Genomic DNA, 23,909 nt, shown 5'->3' on the forward strand with positions numbered 1-23,909 from the left:
ACTAGTTTTCTCTATGCTGTCGCATTTCTACTGCATTTATATGAGTTCTCAGAATATATATTCTTTAAAATATCCACCCACGTCCAAGTTGCTATAATATGTACTGCATAAATTTGACCATGCTGTCTCGACGTACTTGTGCACTGGTTACTAATATATATTCATATCATCATGTCATAACTCAGTAGAAAAACAATAACTTGTTACATCGGCGTAGCATGGAGATTGCCCGCATCCTGTTTATTCGAACACACACACCAGATGTTTCATCAAGCATAAAATTAACCACGCAATTAGTCGTTTAATATAGTTTTTAACGAAGTGTACTAAATTAATTAATTAGCGATGTAGTCAACAGATGACTACGTATTTATGTCGTACAGCATAGAATAATTCCTATTCACGTGGGCTCTGCTGTTTATGTTGGAAATTTAAAAGTCTTGTAATGGGTCACGACTTTCTGAACTCTATATATGATATTTTTAGACCTCGTAATGTGTAGCTCGTATCGTGTGACCTATTTTGGAACTCAAACAATGAGCTGTTATCACCATAAGTAGAAAATGCCGGTATTCTAGGGATTGTTTACTGTCAGAATTGCACCGCATGATCGGGAACCGTTGCTATCTGGAAAACCTGACTAATTACATATATTAATCATCTAAACGCAACCACCGAGTCGCAATGGTCCAGGGCGGAAGTGGTCTTGCTCCCAATAATGCGGGATTGTGCGGGTGCTGCACGAAGCATTCCAAATTTCTGGGTAAACTTCGAACGAGTGTCATTCTTACAATTACGCTGCTTGTGTACCTCTTCATGGGGACGTTTATATTCCAAGTTATCGAAGGGGCAGGGACCAGCAACAAATTCTACGGTCGTGTTCCAGAGATACGAGACAACTTCACCGCTGAACTCACTCAATCATGCAACGTTCTGGGAGAAGCTAATTTTAGTGAAGTTGCTTCCAAACTTTTGAAGCGATTTGAAGATATTTTGCAGAAAGCAAGCGTAGGTCCGACGGGGGCCGAGCTCTGGTCATGGACATCAACATGTTTATTCTGTGTCTCTGTTATCACAACGATAGGTAAGCCCAATATATTCGCCCACCTTGTGAAATGTATTACGAATAGTATTAGAATATTAATTACTAGCAAATATTTTTTTTGAAAGACAGGTATATATACACATATAATTATTGCCACGCTATAATTAACATGAATCGGGGTATTTTATTATTATTATGCATGTCCCGAGGGCAGTTAACTGAATTTTACTGTGTTGTTTTATGTCATAATGTCCACAAAACCCGGATAATTAGTTTATTAATGGAAACTATGTTCACCACTTCTCACACAAATAAGGGCACACCCTATTTCTACTGTTGAGCTATTCCCCATTGTTCTTTAGTGTGAAAATGGATTAATTAAAATTATTAGTGATGTCTGAAATTTATCATTCAATTTTACTGCTATATGGATTCATATTCTGGAAATGTTTTCGAAATACACGTCTTTTTTTTTTAATTTGGAGTTTTCACTTAAATCGAATATTGAACATAATGAATGGCCACAAATGAGTAGACCTAAACTCACCAATTTACAACACGTCTATTGGTTATATTAGATCACAAATATTGTAATCTTTACTGTATGATAAATGGCATAATGGTAGCGTTAATGATGTCCGTCAATCATTGAGGAATCGCGTGTCCGACTCTCATCGTCGGCTGTACACTTAAATAGCTAATAAAAAGAGGGCATATTGTCGCTTGCTGGTTTGCGGCATTCAGTTTGTGGCACTTTACGAGCAGTCGAAGGGGATAACTGGAGATCTCACCCTCATTCCATATGCCATTTCATTTGCTCTGAAAATTCATTAATTGGAATCTTGAAGAATATTGAAAGCTGTCGTGGTATGGAGACAGTAATAAATGAAATGTACTAACTAATAATAGAATTATACCACCTTATTTTCTATTATAGTTAATTATAAATAAAAATATGACCACCGTAAAAAATACCCCATATCAATACTGATATAGATGTTTATGAAAATATTATATATCAAATATTAAAATACAGCAACAACGTTGGTTTTTCACCAGAGAATAGATGAATTTTGTTAGATTTGACAGATGGCAGCTCGTTTGAACAATGTTTATACTCTGATGCAGATATGCCATAAATAATAAAAATGTAAAAATTTCGACACATGTAGTTCAAGGCTAAACGTAATCAATCATTCACCGAAGCGTGGTCTACGTCGAACAGGTCAAATGTCAAGTATAATGGTTAATTTAATAGTCTACACCACCGTCACCACCACCATTAAAAATACTACTACCTTCATGGTCCAACTGCCAACACGACTACCACCGCCCACACCGTCGTCACGATTCCAACCACTAACGCTACCCCCCCCCCCGTCATCACCATCAACAGAAACATAAACAACATCAACGACATCAAAAACAGCAATTAAAAGTTGCAACTACGACAAAAACAATGACTACAGTGACGACGACATCAACAACACGAACCACAATGACGACGTCGACGAAAACAGCAATATTATTAAATGTTAGTATAGAAAGTAGCTTAGCTTTAGATAATATTGCCTCAATTTTCTAATTGTATACAGACCACTCTAACACAATATAATATGCATTTAAACACGAACAGATTGCAAAACTCAAAACAAAACAATATTTAATAATAAAACATAAATCCAATAATATCAATATTTGGAAAATTAAATCAATAAAATATTTCAATTTATTTAGTTATTTATGGCGAATTTTTAATTACAAACTCTAAAATTAGATGAGATCTGCTCGCCTGTTTTACGACATATATAAAACATTCGCATAAAAAACAAGAGGTTTAGGTCATTTACGACATGCGCATGCTTACCTCACTACTCACAAACGAATTGGGTGGATTACGTCATGCGCATGCTTACCTCACTACTCACAAATGAATTGGGTGGATTACGTCATGCGCATGCTTACCTCACTACTCACAAGTGGATTGGGTAGATACGTCATGCGCATGCTTACCTCACTACTCAAATGAATTGGGTGGATTACGTCATGCGCATGCTTACCTCACTACTCACAAGTGGATTGGGTAGATTACGTCATGAGCAATTACCACAATTCGCCCACAATAAAATAAATAATACAGTGATCAAGTCATTTTAGATGTATTATGTGTATGTATGTGTCTTTATTTTTATCTCCAGGCTATGGTTACTTGGCACCCGTCACAGTTGGTGGGAGAGTTTTCTGTATGATGTATGCTTTGGTTGGGATACCCCTCAATTTGGCATTCCTCTCTTATGCTGGAGCCGTCGTCGCCATGCCGTTTCAATTCGTCATCGAAAGATGCATACAGCACATGTCAAAAACACACAATCAAGTTAAAAGACAGGTTAGCAATAGCTATATAACTAACCACCAAACAATTATGGAAATACCTGCCTCGTATGAGTATACAACAGATACTCAGAGTATCACAGGCATATCACGTGACTTCACCGGGACTGTGACGAACACACCATGTGAGAAAGATGCGACTTGTCAGAGGAAAGGTGCCGATGCACGTACTTGTACACACACGGAAGGATACACGAATTGGAGTGCAATGAATACCATTGAAACTGAGAGTAGGGGAACAGAGAACGCTCATGACCAGCCATCTATGGATGAAACACCAGAAGGTGTTCAGGTTCAACTATCTACGGATGAAATACGTCAAGGTGTTCCGGATTTCTCAACACCCACAACAAACTGTGAAGACTTGAATAAAAGTGCGAGCCAGGGGAAAATCTACATTTTTCGGTGTAGGAAAATTGAATACAATTCCCCGAGAAACCTTATATTGGCGCTAACGGATGATGCTGATCAGAACAGTTCTGTGACTATTTCGCCATCAACAGATGAACAATCTTACCTCTTACTCATAACGAACCAGCCAGGCAAAACACCCCATACGCTACCAGATGCGATACATGAACATAAAGTGTGTGATATTCAGTATTTTGATATAATATCTCACCAGACAGAAGCGGAAACTATGACAACAGAGGTCAGAAAATCATCTTCAAGTCAGATGTACGTAAGGCAAGAAAGGATCGCTGCGCAAACATGCAGTAGCACTGAAGAAGAAAGCAGTGAGAGTTATAACAGCGTCCCAATCTCCCTTCTTGCAGTTATGCTTATTCTATATACATGTGTTGGTGCTGCAATATTTAGGCTCTATGAAGACTGGAGTTATTTTGATTCATTTTACTTCAGTGTCATTACTATAACAACCATTGGGTTCGGCGATATGGTACCAACTTTGGAGTTCACTTCAGGCGAAAAACAACTAGGAGCTGCTTTGGTTATGGCGTACATAGTTATTGGTTTAGTTATTTTATCTGTTTGTTTTACGTTATCTGAAAAAAAACTCATAGCCAAAGTCAAAAAACTGCCGGGAAAGTGTAAGAAATGTAGTAAAGACTCCGATTTATAATTTTAACTTTATTATTGAATTGATTTTATACACCACTGATTACATGACGATCTCCATATAGATAAATTACACTCTCAGACTGGGAGGCTTGAATAATGCACTCTGGGAGGTAAATTGGCAGGTATATTTGTATAAAGCATTCTGGGAGTTAAACTAGCAACCATATTTGTAAAATGGACTCTGGGAGGTAAACTGCCAGGTATATTTGTATAATACACTTTGTTAAACTTGCGGCAAACACGTATAATGCACTCTGGGAGTTAAACTGACAGTCATATTTGTACAAGCCGGTAGGCTGGTTGGCGATCCGCTCCACTAAAAAAACAAGCAATATGTTTTCTGCTGTTTATAGCAAAACCTGGCCCCGTATACGAAGTTCGCAAAAAACATTCAGTTTTTAGAAGTCACTTTACTTCATTACTAGGACGTATTCTGCCGTTTTGCGATAGTATTTCCTAGATTGAAGGCAGCATTTACAGTTCATTCTAAGTTCAAAGTTGCGTTGCGATTACGTTGATACAGTGCAACAATGTCGGCGCCGGAGATCTCTTATACCAGTGTGCAGCGTAGCCAAAATAAAAAGCATGACTATTTGAACACAGCTATTACAAGACTGGTAGGAGGTAATAAATTTAGGACGAAAGTATTCCAATTATTCCATATATATGTATACGTTGATGTCTTGTAATCTACATATATATGTACATGTATACCTTGGTGTCTTGTAATCTACATATATATGTATAGCTTGATGTCTTGTAATCTACATATATACGTATACCTTGATGTCTTGTAATCTACATATATATGTATACCTTGATGTCTTGTAATCTACATATATATGTATACCTTGATGTCTTGTAATCTACATATTTATGTATACCTTGATGTCTTGCAATCTACATATATATGTGGACATTGATGTCTTGTAATCTACTTATATATGTATACTTTGATGTCTTGCAATCTACATATATATGTATACCTTGGTGTCTTGTAATCTACATATATACGTATACCTTGATGTTTTGTAATATACGTATACCTTGGTGTCTTGTAATCTACATATATACGTATACCTTGGTGTCTTGTAATCTACATATATACGTATACCTTGGTGTCTTGTAATCTACATATATACGTATACCTTGATGTCTTGTAATCTACATATATATGTATACCTTGATGTCTTGTAATCTACATATATATGTGTACCTTGGTGTCTTGTAATCTACATATTTACGTATACCTTGATGTCTTGTAATCTACATATATACGTATACCTTGGTGTCTTGTAATCTACATATACATGTATACCTTGATGTCTTGTAATCTACATATATATGTGGACATTGGTGTCTTGTAATCTACATATATGTTCATTTTGCGAATTACCTTAAACACACAATAATAATTCATAGATTTGCAGAGACAGAGGTAACATTTTTCATTTATTTTAAAAATTATATTACTATTCTGGTACAATGCGTAAATAAAAAAAAATACACAACCCCTCACAAAAATTTATATAAGTAATTACACGAATACTGAATGCAAACAAACTATTCAGTGTAACTGTACATAACAATTAGCAATTAGTTTGAGTAATACACTACCTCTACTTTCAAGTGGTCTGTACTGTTCCCACTTTCCAATGAAGGCACTACTTCACAAGTATAAAATAGTCTTCTAAACTTGACAAGCAACAAAGACATAAAAATTTACTTTCTTACATTTAATCTACGAGTGATTTCAGTTGGAGTACCCAAATCTAAACTAAAACGATTTTGAAGAGCAGCATTGTCTCCACCAGCAAGTACTGGTGTAGTGTTTGTGCTACCTGAAGGACGAAAGACAAACTCATCTGGAACAAAACAAAACAATCAATAATTAACTACACCATTTCCCAACTATTATGAATGTGCTCTAGCAAAAAAATACAAAGAAATTCTTAGCAGCTACAAGTCATTGAGAATGTCAGCCCCCCTGTTCTTGTACTTCTTGTTTTGTAATATATGACAAATGAAATGTCAGCATTTATATATTCCTTTTTGTGCATGTACCAGCTATTTTTGACAAACAAAATGGCTGCCAGTTGACCAATTTCGAAAAAAAATCAAGGATGTGCTTTATTACACCATTAGGTGTTAGCCATATTCTAATTTGAATCGGCTAGCACAACTTGGTGACATTGGGCTACACTTATGTAGATGTAGGTTTTTAGACTTTTTTGTGTCAAATATGACCACCAGTCATCATTTTGTATCTGAATTTATACCAATATGTATCAACCATGTGCCAAGTTTTGGAATGCAACAGACGACATGTGTATCTAGCAAATTAGCTGTTAATTAGCTAATTATTATGCACAAAATGTACTATATAGATTTATAGACTAGCTCTTAATAAGTACAATCCGTAGTGTATATATGGATTATTTAACGTATATCAGTATATAATATAAACAGAATTAATGATTGTAAATCAAAACCTAATATAAAATTATGTTGTATGTTATCAAACAGGAATGCTTGATTTTGATGCATTGAATTTGTTCTTGAACTGAATTGTGTAATGAATGTATGTGCATATCTTAATGAATTGTATTCTCATTAAAGTCCAAAAAAGGAAACACGAAAAACAAAACACTGTGATATGACATGCTAGTACATATACAGTTTGTGAGTGTCAGGGCATGTCAGAAATATTATGCTCTCAAACCATTTTGAATTGAATCTGAAAAACAAAATGATGTCCATCAAGGTCGCATATCGACCAAAGAATATTACAAGTTTGAATGAAATTCATTGTTACAAGACTGAGATACTTACGTTCTGGTCTTGTTGGTGTCTGGTGCATCATGGTATTATCTCTCACAGGGTGGCCTAACACAGCTGTATATAAAGAGAAACATAAATGTAATCACAAGTTGACATAATTTAAGGTAAATATCACATTACTGCATTGACGAGATTGTAAGATGATGGATAAGACATCTAGTGTGCACTAGCTATTGCTCAAATGACAGTTTTATACAAATATGGCACATGGTTGAATGGTACAATATTTATACAAATATGGTACATATCAACTATTTAAAAGTTGACAGCAGACATATTTGTATTTCTCAAAATGATGGCTTATAAGCGTTTTACACAATGCTTATATACTGTACATCAAAGTATAAAACTGTTTACGTCTTATTTATTATTTTTACCTGGTAATAGGCTTTCTTGATGATTTGGCTGAACACTATACTATTGTTTCAGCTTGTCAGCTTCAATTGTTTGGCATATTTATGTATGTGTCTGTTTAACTGAGTGTCAGATATGGTTGATTGTTAAATCAATACTCACATTCCCCAGTTGCTATAGGTATATCGAAAGTGCCAGTCACATTACCAAATTTACCAGACATATCTTTAACACCTGTGTCAAAACTGGAAGCATTTATTGTACGTCTGAAAGAGTGTACATGAAACACAATTAATGGGTTTATAACAGTGATGTCACTTCTTGTAAATTGTTTAACCCGAGGTGTCTACTAAAATGTCAGCTCGAATGTGTCTATGCATGTCTATACATTTTTGAAAGGGAAATTTGACAATACCAGTAAAATAATGTGACAAAAAAAAAATCATCCAACTCCAACAAAAGATGTGCTGTTTTGAATAACCCATGGTAAGCGAGTGTATTAACTATGAGAAAAACACAAACTGCACATGTGCTGAAGAAAACAAACTTAGAAAACTTGGCCTGTCGGTTAATCACAGGGAGGCTTGCAAAGGATGCTGGAAACACACAAAATGTGCGGATTCCCCAAGAAAATTTCAGAAATAAAAGAGAAACCGAGCAAAACCAATAGTTCTAGATCTGTAGCTCTGAAACTAATAAAACATATAAAATTAAAATGGCATACCTTCGAAGAGCATCATACATTGTCTGGACAGCATGCAATGAAAAAACAAAAATATTACATTTGAGATGTTATATAACACACAAATATTTCTTTCTTTCACAACCTTTTGCAAATCAATAATCACTATCGGTGGTATGCATCTTATCTTGTTTTCATTTTCTTATCAACTAAACCTAAATGGTAGGTATAGAAAGAACACATGCATATACATTAAATACCTGTAATTTTTGATATTGTCTGTTTCTCTCCATCAACTTATCTGATACTTCGCTAAATCGTTTTTTAGTTGTTTCTATTTCTTTCTTAGCAGCTGTAGGGAAATCAATGACAATTAAATCCTCTCACTGTAGAAAGAACTCGTGTGTGCTGAAAATTACCAAATCAAAAATAGCCTTGATAACTATATATAACCATGTTGGCTAATATATAGCTATATTAGCTCTATTTTGAGATGCACAATGTTAAAGCAATGTATCCCACAGTATACCGTAGTCTATTGCACTGTGATATCATATGTTTATTTTTTTGCCAACTGGCTTGTGAACTTATGATAACAAATGTCACTCACTGATCAATAATGTGTTGCGATCTACTGCGATAACATTGCTCATACGCTGCTTTATAAACAGGAACATATACATGTATATTTAATAATAGCAGTGAACAACATTCGCTGTTATTTTATTTTTGAATGCTAATCAACATCAAGTTCTTGCCAACCTTCCCTGCACAGGGAAGAGTGTCATCTGCTCATAGTGGCAAGGCCGTAGTTGTGAGTTTTAATCCTGTCCTGTGTTTTATTTTTATATATATTTGTCTGTTAAGTATATTACATAAAATTATGATGAGCAGTGGAATAGACATACAAACACACACACAAATAGGGTAACTAGAAATATTTCTACTGTGTGTTTCATACACAAGAGTAAGCAATTACATAGAGACATATTTAAAATTAACATAACTTGAATTCAAAGAACCAAATTATGTTGTAAATGTCAATTTTACCAACTGTCATTCATTTAAAATTCCAAATATAGGTCATTTGAAGCATGTTTAATATCAAATGTTTAGAAAATTCTTACCTGATATTTGAGTTTTTAGAGCTGAAGGAAAATGTTTAAGAAAAATACCTGAAGAATCTGAAAAGAATATTTGTATATATCTCAGTCACAAAAGGCTAGACTAACATTTTGTCAGAATTCAAATGTTTGTTTAGTTATTCAGCATGTTTTCAATTGGATTTTCACTAGTTATATGACATTAAAATGTTTTATATTTACCAACAAAGGTATAACTGCTGGCAGTACTACTACTTTCCCACTAGTCATGAAAACAGTGCATACGAGACCAAGCATTTAGTTAGATAGAGAAGAAATCAAAAAGCAGTTGGGGAAATCAGTGACAGAAATAAAAAAATCTGAGAGGATTCAGAAAACATTGTGAGAAATCAGGAGAAAGTTATTGTAAGGAATCTGGGAGAAATCAGGAATCAGTGAAGGAAATCAATAAGAGAAATCAGGAATCGTTGGGATAAATTAGGAAGTAGTGAACAAATCAGGAAGCAGTGGGAGAAATCAGAAATTAGTAATATAATGATAAACAGAAAAATGATGTTGGTTCCCCTACTATCAATTTAGTACAGTATATATTTATTGAAGTCAATAAACCTATGCAAATCTGCTATAAAGGATACACTTAATTTCAGTTTGTGTTCGAGTTAGTATCTGTTCATAGTACTGCTCTAGTTGAGTGATTCTCTCCTTATTCTTATTTGCCATATACTCTTGATATGTTTTCTCTTGATGACACTACAGAATATAAAACAATCAGTTTATAAACAAGTCATTGAAAATGACACAGGCCCTGTTAAATTTTTGAAATGTCTCTTTGTGCTCATCATATTAAAGCGGAGGGGTTGTCATGTGTGTGTCCTTGAAACTTGAGTCCCAAGTGGCATATACAACAGATTATTTATTCACATAAAATTCGAACACGTGTTGTGTTACAACCCCTCCGGCTTAAGACAGCAAAGAAAAACATAAATCAAAAGTGAAAGCATGTCCAAGTTATCACATTTTAAACAAACAAGATGGCCGCCAGTTGGCCATATTTGATCAAATTGCAAATCGAATTGACATGTACATGTATCCATTTACGACATGCTAAATATCAATGAAAATGATACATGGTGACAGAGATATAGTAATATGGCCAAAAATAAAAACAGCCGTTATTCAGCTATCTTTGATCTGATTATGAAACAAATTGACATGTATGATGTATGTGCCAAATACGAATGAAAATGGTACATAAATCTTGGAAATATAGTAGTAAGGCCAAAAAGTCAGATGGCTGTCAATCGACCATCCTCCATCCGATTTGGAAACAAATTGTCCTGGACATGTATCCTAACATGTATAAAGTATGTGCCAAATTTTAATGAAAACTGACAAAGCATGTCTAAGATACCAAACATAAAAAATAAACAAGATGCCTGCCAGTCGGCCATCTTTGATCCAATTGCAAAAGAAAATGTCATGGACAAATTTCAATGAAAACTGACGAAACATGTACAAAATATGACAATTTAAAAAAACAAGATGGCCAGTCTGCCATTTTGAATCGAATCGCTAAGCCACTACATGTGCATATGTCCCACATAAAGTACTAGGCCCATGCAAAGATTGAATGGAATCGGTCTAAAGGATTCTGAAATATGACTCTGGACGGACTGATGCATGGACGGACAGACTCACGGACAGTCGGGAACATGTATCATAACATGTTTAATCTATGTACCAAATTTGAATGAAAACTGACAAAGCATGTCAAAAATGCAACATTTCCAAAAAACAAGATGGCTGTCAGTCGGCCATTTTGAATCGAATCTCTAAACCATTGCATGTGCATACTGTAAAATGACTAATTTTCACTGGGTTTAAATTTCACTGATTTACCATTTCAGGCATATTCAGTGGGTTTTAAATTCACGGTTTCATCATTTAGATAATGTGTTCTATGCTAAATTTTACATATTCACTGGGTTTTAATTTAGCGCATTTTCCAGTCAGCGAAATAAGCTAAATTAAAACCCAGTAAATAATTACCCCCTTTACAGTATGTCCTACATAAAGTACTAGGTACATGCAAAGAATGAACACAATCGGTCCAAAGGATTCTGAGATATGACTCCGGACAGATGCACGGACGGACGGACGGACGGAGACCGAATTATAAGTCCCCGTTTTTGGACTTCGTCTGAACAGGGACCAGGGACTGATAAATGTGTGTTTATTTATTTATTAACACACAACATCCCCCGGAGGGGATGAAAAGGGTTACAAATCAAATATTAGTAAAAGAAAAATAACTACCTAAAAAGTAAGGGAACAAAAAAGCATTAAAAAAAAAAAAAGATAAATTGGTATACGAGGAATGTGTTACTGGCTTAGTTTATGTAGATGCTGCTGTCTTGTATTAAAACAGTTTTTTAAATATTGCGCTAAAAGAATTGACATTTTCTCGTTACTTAGTAATGATATGAATTTATTTTCATTACTAAATTTGTCAAAATTTGGTATACATTTATTAGCTACAATGTGAAGTTTTGATCTTATTTCGTTGTAATGAGGACAATTTATGACAAAATGTTGTTCATCTTCAACATGGTCATTGTCGCACATATTGCAGACTCTGTCTTTAAAATCCAAACCTATATGCCGGCCTATTTCAATTTTCAGACAGTGGTTGCCAAGTCTAAATTTTGTTAAGGATTTGCGAAGTTCATTGTTTTTCATAATTGTTAAGTATTTTTCTTGTTCAATTTTGGTTTTAAAAAGTTTGTAGGTTCTTAGTTTATTTTTAGATTTGATTGTGGATTTACTGTCCAACTCTGTGGGAAGACTAGTTTGACCTCCAATCAGCCTGCACCCAAACTTATAAACTGCTTAACATAACAGCCATGCAGACTAAGTATGATGCTATAATGGTACTGTGAGTCCATTTAACCGAACTAGTCTGACATTAACTTAGTTTAGACCATCTAACTAGACTATTTAACTAGACAAGTCTGACACATCTCCAGTCTGGACTATTTAACTAGATAAGTCTGACATATCTCCAGTCTGGACTATTTAACTAGACAAGTCTGACACATCTCCAGTCTGGACTATTTAACTAGACAAGTCTGACATATCTCCAGTCTGGACTATTTAACTAGACAAGTCTGACATATCTCCAGTCTGGACTATTTAACTAGACAAGTCTGACATATCTCCAGTCTGGACTATTTAACTAGACTAGTCTGACATATCTCCAGTCTGGACTATTTAACTAGACAAGTCTGACATATCTCCAGTCTGGACTATTTAACTAGACAAGTCTGACATATCTCCAGTCTGGACTATTTAACTAGACAAGTCTGACATATCTCCAGTCTGGACTATTTAACTAGACAAGTCTGACATATCTCCAGTCTGGACTATTTAACTAGACAAGTCTGACATATCTCCAGTCTGGACTATTTAACTAGACAAGTCTGACATATCTCCAGTCTGGACTATTTAACTAGACTTGTCTGACACATCTCCAGTCTGGACTATTTAACTAGACAAGTCTGACATATCTCCAGTCTGGACTATTTAACTAGACAAGTCTGACATATCTCCAGTCTGGACTATTTAACTAGACAAGTCTGACATATCTCCAGTCTGGACCATTTAACTAGACAAGTCTGACATATCTCCAGTCTGGACTATTTAACTAGACAAGTCTGACATATCTCCAGTCTGGACTATTTAACTAGACAAGTCTGACATATCTCCAGTCTGGACTATTTAACTAGACAAGTCTGACACATTTCTAGTCTGGATTATTTAACTAGACTAGTCTGACACATCTGCAGTCTGGACTATTTAACTAGACTTGTCTGACATATCTCCAGTCTGGACTATTTAACTAGACAAGTCTGACATATCTCCAGTCTGGACTATTTAACTAGACAAGTCTGACATATCTCCAGTCTGGACTATTTAACTAGACAAGTCTGACATATCTCCAGTCTGGACCATTTAACTAGACTTGTCTGACACATCTGCAGTCTGGACTATTTAACTAGACAAGTCTGACATATCTCCAGTCTGGACTATTTAACTAGACAAGTCTGACATATCTCCAGTCTGGACTATTTAACTAGACAAGTCTGACATATCTCCAGTCTGGACTATTTAACTAGACAAGTCTGACATATCTCCAGTCTGGACTATTTAACTAGACAAGTCTGACATATCTCCAGTCTGGACTATTTAACTAGACAAGTCTGACATATCTCCAGTCTGGACTATTTAACTAGACAAGTCTGACATATCTCCAGTCTGGACTATTTAACTAGACAAGTCTGACATATCTCCAGTCTGGACCATTTAACTAGACTTGTCTGACACATCTGCAGTCTGGACTATTTAACTAGACAAGTCTGACATATCTCCAGTCTGGACTATTTAACTAGACAAGTCTGACATATCTCCAGTCTGGACTATTTAACTAGACAAGTCTGACATATCTCCAGTCTGGACTATTTAACTAGACAAGTCTGACATATCTCCAGTCTGGACTATTTAACTAGACAAGTCTGACATATCTCCAGTCTGGACTATTTAACTAGACAAGTCTGACATATCTCCAGTCTGGACTATTTAACTAGACAAGTCTGACACATTTCTAGTCTGGATTATTTAACTAGACTAGTCTGACACATCTGCAGTCTGGACTATTTAACTAGACTTGTCTGACATATCTCCAGTCTGGACTATTTAACTAGACAAGTCTGACATATCTCCAGTCTGGATTATTTAACTAGACTAGTCTGACACATCTGCAGTCTGGACTATTTAACTAGACAAGTCTGACATATCTCCAGTCTGGACTATTTAACTAGACAAGTCTGACACATTTCTAGTCTGGATTATTTAACTAGACTAGTCTGACACATCTGCAGTCTGGACTATTTAACTAGACAAGTCTGACATATCTCCAGTCTGGACTATTTAACTAGACTAGTCTGACACATCTGCAGTCTGGACTATTTAACTAGACAAGTCTGACATATCTCCAGTCTGGACTATTTAACTAGACAAGTCTGACATATCTCCAGTCTGGACTATTTAACTAGACAAGTCTGACACATTTCTAGTCTGGATTATTTAACTAGACTAGTCTGACACATCTGCAGTCTGGACTATTTAACTAGACAAGTCTGACATATCTCCAGTCTGGACCATTTAACTAGACTTGTCTGACACATCTCCAGTCTGGACTATTTAACTAGACAAGTCTGACACATTTCTAGTCTGGATTATTTAACTAGACTAGTCTGACACATCTGCAGTCTGGACTATTTAACTAGACAAGTCTGACACATCTCCAGTCTGGACTATTTAACTAGACAAGTCTGACACATTTCTAGTCTGGATTATTTAACTAGACTAGTCTGACACATCTGCAGTCTGGACTATTTAACTAGACAAGTCTGACATATCTCCAGTCTGGACCATTTAACTAGACTTGTCTGACATATCTCCAGTCTGGACTATTTAACTAGACTTGTCTGACACATCTCCAGTTTGGACTATTTAACTAGACTTGTCTGACATATCTCCAGTCTGGACTATTTAACTAGACTTGTCTGACATATCTCCAGTTTGGACTATTTAACTAGACTTGTCTGACATATCTCCAGTTTGGACTATTTAACTAGACTTGTCTGACATATCTCCAGTCTGGACTATTTAACTAGACAAGTCTGACATATCTCCAGTCTGGACTATTTAACTAGACAAGTCTGACATATCTCCAGTCTGGACCATTTAACTAGACAAGTCTGACATATCTCCAGTTTGGACTATTTAACTAGACAAGTCTGACACATCTTTAGTCTGGACTATTTCCAATCTTTTCTAGTTGAAAATTCGGTCATCTTGAATTGAATCATGAAACAAATGCATATCATTATATCAAAATATGTCCAAGATATGACCCTGTTGAACTGCATTTTTAATCTGATCTGAAAAATGAACATACCAAATTTGAATGAAATATGTCAATGCTCTAATGGTAGAAATGCATTATTTTGATGAATTTTCAGCACTAAAAAAGTGGTTGCCATTTGATCATCTTAAACTGGATCATGAAACAAATGCATGTGCATATGGTATGATGCGTGTGAATGAAATCAGCTTATCTGAGAAATAGTTGTGGACTATATATACAAATACAAATAACTGAATACCTGGTATGACCAGAATGCTAATGCTCTTGATGCTATTTCCATTACAACTTCAGGACGTTGACCTGCTAACACCATCTGTGAGTGGAAGGGAAGAACAAGTGTATAATAAAGCTTATTTGAACATTTCAGTTATATACTTGTTGAACCACCAGTGCTTGAAGCTTACATACAGTACTTGTCTGACTTAGCGCCTTATCTGAGCACCCTCGTCAAAAAAAAGTGCAAATGGCAATTTTCATTCACATTATGTATTTAATAATAAAAATTACAAAATTGTTCGCGTCATAATTAATTTCACTTTCACAATCAAGAAATAGTAAAATTTGCACATTTTATTACACTATTGTTTATGTACCAGCTGAATTTACAAGGTTAAAATTATTATTAATATCTTCATTGTTGAATGAGCCAATCAAGCGCAAACTTTCAAAACAAATCATTTTCAGTCATATGATGTTTTTTTGCACGATTTGATATGCAGCAACATCCTTTGACCTGATAGGTAAATTCTGTTATTAACAAATCAGAATGCTGTGTTGTAGCAATTCTCCAGGAATTCCTGAAGGCATTTCGGTAATGCAATGCGGGAGTGAATTATCGGTGTAGTACAGTTTATTGGAATTGATTTCTGTGAAAAAGCGGCATGGTTACCCTGGTCTAGGCATTAATCACAACATAATCATGGCGGTCGATATCCATGCTGTATTATATAACTACGATCACCAGTATTCAGAAAAAGCAAAGACCAGATTTTATGATTAGAAAGTCAAATTTGGGGCATTTTGGAGGGGATGGGTGCTTAGCCAAATGTGACACCGAAAAAGAGAACATACAAAAAGTAGAGAGTTGGCGCTTAGCAGAGCATCGCTAAGCCGAACGGGTATTAGTAAGCAATTAAGTTAAAGAAGTTGAAAACACTTGCGCTGATTTTCATTGTCAACAATTATGAACATTAATGTCTGTTTCGTGATAAAGTTCATGAAGAATTCCATCTTGTTTAGATTCATTTCAACATTAGGAAAGGAAGTGATTGATCAAGTCAAATAAATGAAACCATGAGAAAAATTTATAAACATAATTTCCCAAATAAATAAAACTTTTACCCTTTCATTCTGAGGTTTTAAACACAAATGTTACTAAAGAATACTCACTGATTTGTATTGCTCAATTGGATTCAAGTCTATTCGTACAATATCAAACTTTCCAGAAAGACTTGTTTCACCTAAAAATGAAAAGATGCCATTGTATACGAGTTAATTAGTCACCTTTGTTGATTTCAGAGGTGTGCATGATATTATGTATTTTCTAAAATCTACACATTTTCTCTGGTTTGACGTCTCACAATACACCCACAAATCTAAGTCAAATGACTGCAGCTACACTGACTATAAACTAGTGTACTTGACTGAAAATGCTGATAGAAACACCACTATTAAAAGCCTGAAACCAACATTAATAGAATTTACCAGTATGGATATATGGATGTCTTTCTTGTCTAAAAATTCTGCGCCATGTTCACGCAATAATCAAACACTTTTCTGTGCTTACTAATTCAGATGCAGGAGTGCACTCAATGAGTGATGGAAATAGAATTCCGTCACTCACGAACTCAAACATTCACACAGCACCAAACATTCTTTGTTATTTCACATTTAATTATTACCGGATTCTGCCGTAAATTCGCCCATCCGAAAAATCGCTCTGGGCGATTTCACGGCTGGTGGGCCCTTATTTGGGGTTCAAAATTCAAAAAATGACCATAAAATATTTTTGCCGATTTTTAACGCCGGCAGTTGGACCCCCCAAAACGAAAGAAACTATTGCAGAAGCTAATCTAAAATTTCATACATTTTTTTCTTGCCGAATTAAAAAGTAGACCACCTAAAATTTCATTACAATGTCACCCAATGTCTCCAAAAAAATCACATTAACGAACCTTGTCCGCCAAATACAATTATTTTTTTCATTTTATTAGTAACGAAAGTATATTTAAAAAAAGTTTCAAATAAAAACGAACACAACTGCATTGCTTAGTAGCAAATGATTGCGGTAGTGCAATCCGGTCATGCTGTGTATCACAATTATTGAGTATTACCTAGGGGTGATCTCATATTTAAACACCTGGGTCAAACCTGGGTCAAACCTGGGTCAACCTGGGTTAATCCGACCTGCCCTATTCAGACCTACTAGACCTACAATATGCAAATTAGTAGTAGGTTTGAACCTAACCTCCAGATTAACTGCCCATTAACGCCCCCACTGAAAACAAACAACAGAGAACAAAGAAGACAGACCTAGGGAAACCTAGGTTTTTCTTACAATACTGTTTCAGCCTAGTTTCAGTAGGAAAAAAAATAAGATGTATACTATGGAGCCCAATGTTCATACTGAGTGTTATACTTTGAAGTGTTAAGAATTACAGCAGCGATTTTTTTTTCTTTGCAAGTCTTGTACATGTAAATGCTAATAAAAACAAACTTGCATTTGTTTCACAAATCTATTTACATCATGTCATTTATAAGTGTGATGAAAATTATATTCATTTATTTCAGTGATTGGTAATAATAATCAGTTTCCCACAACTTACATTTGGTACGTACAAGTCAATAAAATTGTTATTGTTATTCAATTTATCTGGAATTAATTACAGACGTGATGGTTTGTTATATTTTGTCATTAAATGTGAATCAAGTGATACCATAAACCCTCTCTATTGTGATATATATGGTAAATTAATGTTTGAAACAGAACAGGGAAAAAATGCACTATAATTTTAATGAGCAGCTTCTTAGGATAAATTATTTATGTTATATATATATATATATAGCATAGTCAGTAAAATATGTTTATCCATGGAGCAAACTGGTACATTTTGTCCGCAACAAGTACGGTCAGTTTTGTGTCTATGCCATTTCATAAATTCATAGAACACATTTTTTAAAGTCTGAGACTGTGAGTTATCAAAATATGATGAAAGTATTAAATCGATAATGGCAACATTGTTTTCTACGAAGGCATCTGAAAACCACAGTCCCTCTATCACTGTGTCAAAACTAATGTCGGGGCTAATGCTACGACTCTGGCGCTACGATCACAGTAACATTGTCAGCTGGCGGCATTGCGGGGAAATTACGGGTATTTACCGCTGCCGATATCTTACTTGTCTGTGACAAAATGCATACATTTCAAACCCCCGGTTAATTAAAAATAAATGATTATTTTAGAAAATACATCGAAGCACAGTGCCTTGAGGAACTGTGGGCGAAGTAGGCAACGAGGTGTTGTTTTAAACACCGCAGAAAACCATGCACTCAACGCAGCAATCTTGGTTACCTCAATCAGAATTTCCCCTTGTAACCCAGCATGCATCGATTGCAATATCGCAACGTGCACTGTGTCGCCCTGGGCGACGGTCTTAGGTACAAGGCACTCTATGAATAAAGTATTTTCAGAGGTCAGGGTTCGTTTTTTATAAGCAGTCTCGCCTGCAGATGAATAGCCGTGAATAATCAGCACGAGTCTATTTAATTTAATTTTCTGTTTTGATACTTCGTGTCACTGGAAATTGAATAAGAAAAACTGCAAATAACCGATGTGCAGCAAATCGAAATAAATTTTCATGGCGTACGCTGCATTTGTTTTTCCGGATTTTGCGATGCCGTACTCCTGAAAGAACTGTTTGAAAATTGAATGCGCAACAGTAGTAAAGGCTTGAACACAGTAGCGTAAGTCTCAAGTGCGACTTTGTATCAATAAATGTTCGTCTTTTGATACTTATTAGCTGTCAGAGACACATATCAATTGTCCAGCCCAATGAAAAGTCTGATTTATGTCCTCTGCTCAATTTGCGACTCGAGCATAAGTTTATCAAAACAAAACAATTTATTCAGCACGCTGTTCACCAATATATAAAAGAGTGTTTTTTTAGGCAAGGCACACGGTAAAATGACTACTGTACACCAATAAATCGACACATTTTAAAGACAACTATCTAGTCTTCAAAAAGCAATGTAAACTCTGTCAATCCTAAAAATAAACAACAGCTTGAATGAGGTGTGAATGAGATCAGTTCGAACTGCAGTTTTTATGCAAATTCGTGCGGTCGTCCTGAACCGCACTGTCTATTGTTTAAACTTCCAAACCGCAAAACTGGGTTTTGTTCGGGCGGTTTAGGGTGGTTTGGGTTTTCGTAGGTTTGACCCGCATGTTTGAATATGAGATCACCCCCTAGTAATGATTATAATAATGTGAAAAAAATTAATTTATTGAATTGTTATGAAATGGAAATAAATTTCAACTTATTTCATCGTAAGCAAATGATTCCTGTCATATTTTAAACGTTTGAAGCTGTAGAAATGAATATCCGCCATGTTTTGACCTGAGACATTGTTCTTTGACCTGACATGTCAAATCGCTAATTAACCAATGAAAACAATGGATGATGCCAACGTGTTCAAATTACCATAGCTCATTTAAATATGTTGAAGTTATTGAACACAGCACGGAAGAAATTTGCCGATGTTGTTGTACGATCTTTTGGCTTGGATTTTGATGGGAAAGCGGTATTTTTTATTTTCAAATAAAAAAAATAGTTGTTTTCACAAGATAAACTGAGCATTTGAAGAATAATTTAACATTGTTTACAGCAATAACAGCTCATTGTCGAAACAAAGCTAACCCATTCACACTAGTCGCAATAAACATCAATACTCTTGAATAGGCATCAATGACTACGGTGAAACTTTTAGGCATCAGAAAAGATTAATATAAGACCTTAAAAAACTGCCGAAAAATCGCCCTGGGCGGTTTTTTGGTCCCATTTTATTTTTTTCAAAAACCTAAAATGCCGTTTAAAAGCCCAGTGCGAATTTATGGCAGAATCAGGTACTATGTGCAGGTCAAAAGATGATTGTATGCATCGGTCGATACAATCACTGTACTGTCTTCATGCATACTTTGGAGTATTCTCAGAAATAACCTCATATTACTTATTATTAAGTATTACTTAATATTCGGATATCACATGATCTGTGAGCATTTAAATTGGCCAATGAATGGAGATTATTATCACTATCAGGTTACAAAGCTATTTATTATATACTTGTATAATTATTAAAAAAATTGAAGTAAAATGAAAATGATTCTAAACATGAAATTTCAACAGCAAAATCACTTCATGTGTAAAACAAATAAAATAAAATAGGTTATGCAACAATTATGAAGAGTAATGATCTTATGAATGACCTTAAAATATCAGATTTCATTACTGTGAACAAGTGTCACAATTTTCATTTCTTCTGAGTGTCAACAAAAAAATCCCTGTATTTCTAATATTCCATAACTTATAACATGCATATTAACTTTCTTGGCTCACTATACTTTTCTTGGTAAAGCATGGACCATTGCATATGGTAAACAGAATTTAGTGACAGGTTACCACAGGACTTGAACTTCACAGAGGCATCAAAGGCAATTGCCTCAATGTTCGAGTTGATGCTCTTATATTCCTACATGCTAAGAAAATTTAATAAATTCGGCCTTGAAAATGAGTTTGCCCTCTCAAATTCAAGTTCAAGCTCCTGTTACCACAGCAACAGTAATACTTACATGCTGGACAGCTATAAGTTTTATTGAATTCCCTGCTCCCATCTTCATCACAGAAAATATCTAAAACAGGATCACTAAGGAAACTAACACAAGTTGTACTTGCTCTGTGAACTATGTTAGCAATAACATTAATATATAGTTGCATGGCCTAGCTACCACATCTTACCACATCTTTGACATGATTGAAGATATTGAAGACAGTTTTCTTCCAGCACAGTTATGACACCATTACAAATAAACAGTGGACATGCACACATGAAATAAACAGAATGGTACTAGCACCATTGACTGATTGCTGAACTACTTGACCCAAAATCCATGACCCAGTTATCACAACAGATCAAGGTCTAAATTAATCATCATGATTAACACTTTGAAAAGTCACTGGGTCATTATTAGTGAACAAAGTCTCATGGTCATTATTAGTGAACAAAGTCTCTGGGTCATTATTAGCGGATAAAGTCTGGTTCATTATTAGTGGACAAAATCTCTGGGTCAATATTAGTAAACAATGTTTATGGGTTATTATTAGTGGACAAAGTTTCTGGGGTATTATTAGTGAACAAAGTCTCTGGGTCATTATTAGCGGATAAAGTCTGGTTCATTATTAGTGGACAAAATCTCTGGGTCAATATTAGTAAACAATGTTTATGGGTCATTATTAGTGGACAAAGTCTTTGGGGCATTATTAGTGAAAACAGTCTCTGGGGCATTATTAGTGAACAAAGTCTCTGGGTCATTATTAGCGGATAAAGTCTGGTTCATTATTAATGGACTAAATCTCTGGCTCAATATTAGTAAACAATGTTTATAGGTCATTATTAGTGAAAAAAGTCTCTGGGCCATTGTTAGTGAACAAAGTCTCTGGGTCATTATTAGCGGATAAAGTCTGGTTCATTATTAGTGGACTAAATCTCTGGGTCAATATTAGTAAACAATGTTTATAAGTCATTATTAGTGGACAAAGTCTCTGGGGCATTATTGGTGAAAAAAGTCTGCCTTAAAACCCCTGTACAATCCAAATTGTGGATTTCTAGTAAGAAATTACCCAAACGTACATGTACTATGATACCTTAACAAATTAACTAAGATTACTAAACACTACGATAAAGATTTTCTGTTTTCAACTTAAATTTTTTCATTTTTATGAGGGAAAATAATTTATAACAAATTAAATTATAAAAACATTGCAAACAAATTATGTTTTGTCTTTAATATTCTCATGATATCAGTGACAGTAATAATTAAAACTATTATTGGTGTGCACATGGAATACGTTTTCTATGACGCTTTCTTTACAAATGTTTATTGTTACTGGCTACTGTTAATACTAATCCTGGGACAGTGGAACTAGAAATGTTGTCCAATAACCCCCAATCCCCCAAACAAACTTAAAGCAACATTTTTATCTGGGTTTTGTGTACTACAGCATAAAATAAAAACCATAGAGTAATTCACCAGTCAACTGAAATCCAGAGCTCCATAGAGGGCGATAGTTTACAATTTAGTGGGCTTGTGTACACATAAATGTTTCAGGATGTTGAGACTGTAAACTTGGTGAAAAAATAGCCCATCATCTGTAGCCAAGGCAGTGCGCGAGATCTCGTTAATTTTGGGAGTTTACTCAAGAAACATGTTCAAGAACTGAAACTCGACCCACACGGCTGTAACATGTCCGGCGTGTGGTTTGTGCCACAAAAATATACCACTGTAGGGAAAGGTTTGGCTTTTCCTTGAGATATTGCCACTGCGTACCACGTATTCCAATTCTGGAAGTCGGGCTTTCAATTGACTGGTGCATAAAAGGCAAGGAAATTCGACCATTTCCCTTAAAAAAGAAGAACAAAGCAAGTAGCTCCTGTGCTGACAAGTACTCTCGCTTGTTGTTCATAACATTTGATTAAAAAGGATACGAGAGCATGATGTGACCCATGCAAACGCCGACAGTCTTTTCCGGCATTTCTTGAAATTACAAACCAGATCATCCATAGTAATGACTAATCATACGTAACTTCTAGCTAGATGAAATAGTAATGAAACATAATAATTCAATACATACGCAATCAAAACAGCAATTCTGCAGTCATTTACATTGACTCGATCAGTCACGCAATCACTGAATCAGTTCATCATCTACGAATTCACAATCAAAATTAATTTCTCTTCGATTTTCAGTTACCTTGATGTTCTAAATGAATATAAAGACTGGATTAACATTCCCAATCGATGAAATATTACCCCATCAATGAAATTAAAACTCAAACGATTTACCTGGCAACAGTACGACGGAACAACTAACCTCCACGAAGAAAATCCAATATGGCGTCTCAATGACGTCATCATTGTTTGCGTTCACTGATTGGTTAAAAGTTACTCACGCCTTCAATGGTTGTGCAAAGCTTCTCGGCAAGTGTCCGGGTTCATTAAAAATAACATATTTAGGGATTTGATGAACTTTTCTTGATGGTGCGCATGCTGACCAAAAACACAGGTAAATATGCGTTTTATATTATATTTTTGTATAGATTGTATAGATATTTTAGCAAATTAATCGGTATTAATATAGGACAAAAATGTTG

The 23,909-nt window shown here is 35.2% G+C and overlaps 2 protein-coding genes across 2 annotated transcripts; one reads left to right on the top strand and one right to left on the bottom strand.

The window, feature by feature from the left end:
* Positions 1 to 684: 684 nt before the first annotated feature.
* Positions 685 to 4,517, top strand: LOC102806448 (uncharacterized). Its single transcript, XM_006819841.1, has 2 exons — positions 685 to 1,084; positions 3,244 to 4,517. Exons 1-2 carry the CDS (start codon positions 685 to 687, stop codon positions 4,515 to 4,517), a joined length of 1,674 nt encoding a protein of 557 aa, XP_006819904.1.
* A 1,422-nt stretch (positions 4,518 to 5,939) lies between these two features.
* On the bottom strand, positions 5,940 to 23,648 carry LOC144357006 (E3 ubiquitin-protein ligase CCNB1IP1-like). The gene is made up of 12 exons (XM_085493637.1): positions 23,602 to 23,648; positions 23,244 to 23,344; positions 21,331 to 21,390; positions 16,875 to 16,945; positions 15,724 to 15,798; positions 10,132 to 10,246; positions 9,521 to 9,541; positions 8,654 to 8,745; positions 8,436 to 8,458; positions 7,874 to 7,977; positions 7,349 to 7,411; positions 5,940 to 6,381 (listed from the first exon to the last, which is right to left on the bottom strand). The coding sequence occupies exons 2-12, from the start codon at positions 23,317 to 23,319 to the stop codon at positions 6,239 to 6,241; spliced, it is 843 nt and encodes a 280-aa protein (XP_085349763.1). The 5' UTR covers positions 23,320 to 23,344; positions 23,602 to 23,648; the 3' UTR covers positions 5,940 to 6,238.
* Between the last annotated feature and the right edge of the window lie 261 nt (positions 23,649 to 23,909).

Source organism: Saccoglossus kowalevskii, chromosome 19, assembly GCF_978046115.1.
Source record: "Saccoglossus kowalevskii chromosome 19, keSacKowa6.1, whole genome shotgun sequence".
NCBI lineage: Eukaryota > Metazoa > Hemichordata > Enteropneusta > Harrimaniidae > Saccoglossus > Saccoglossus kowalevskii.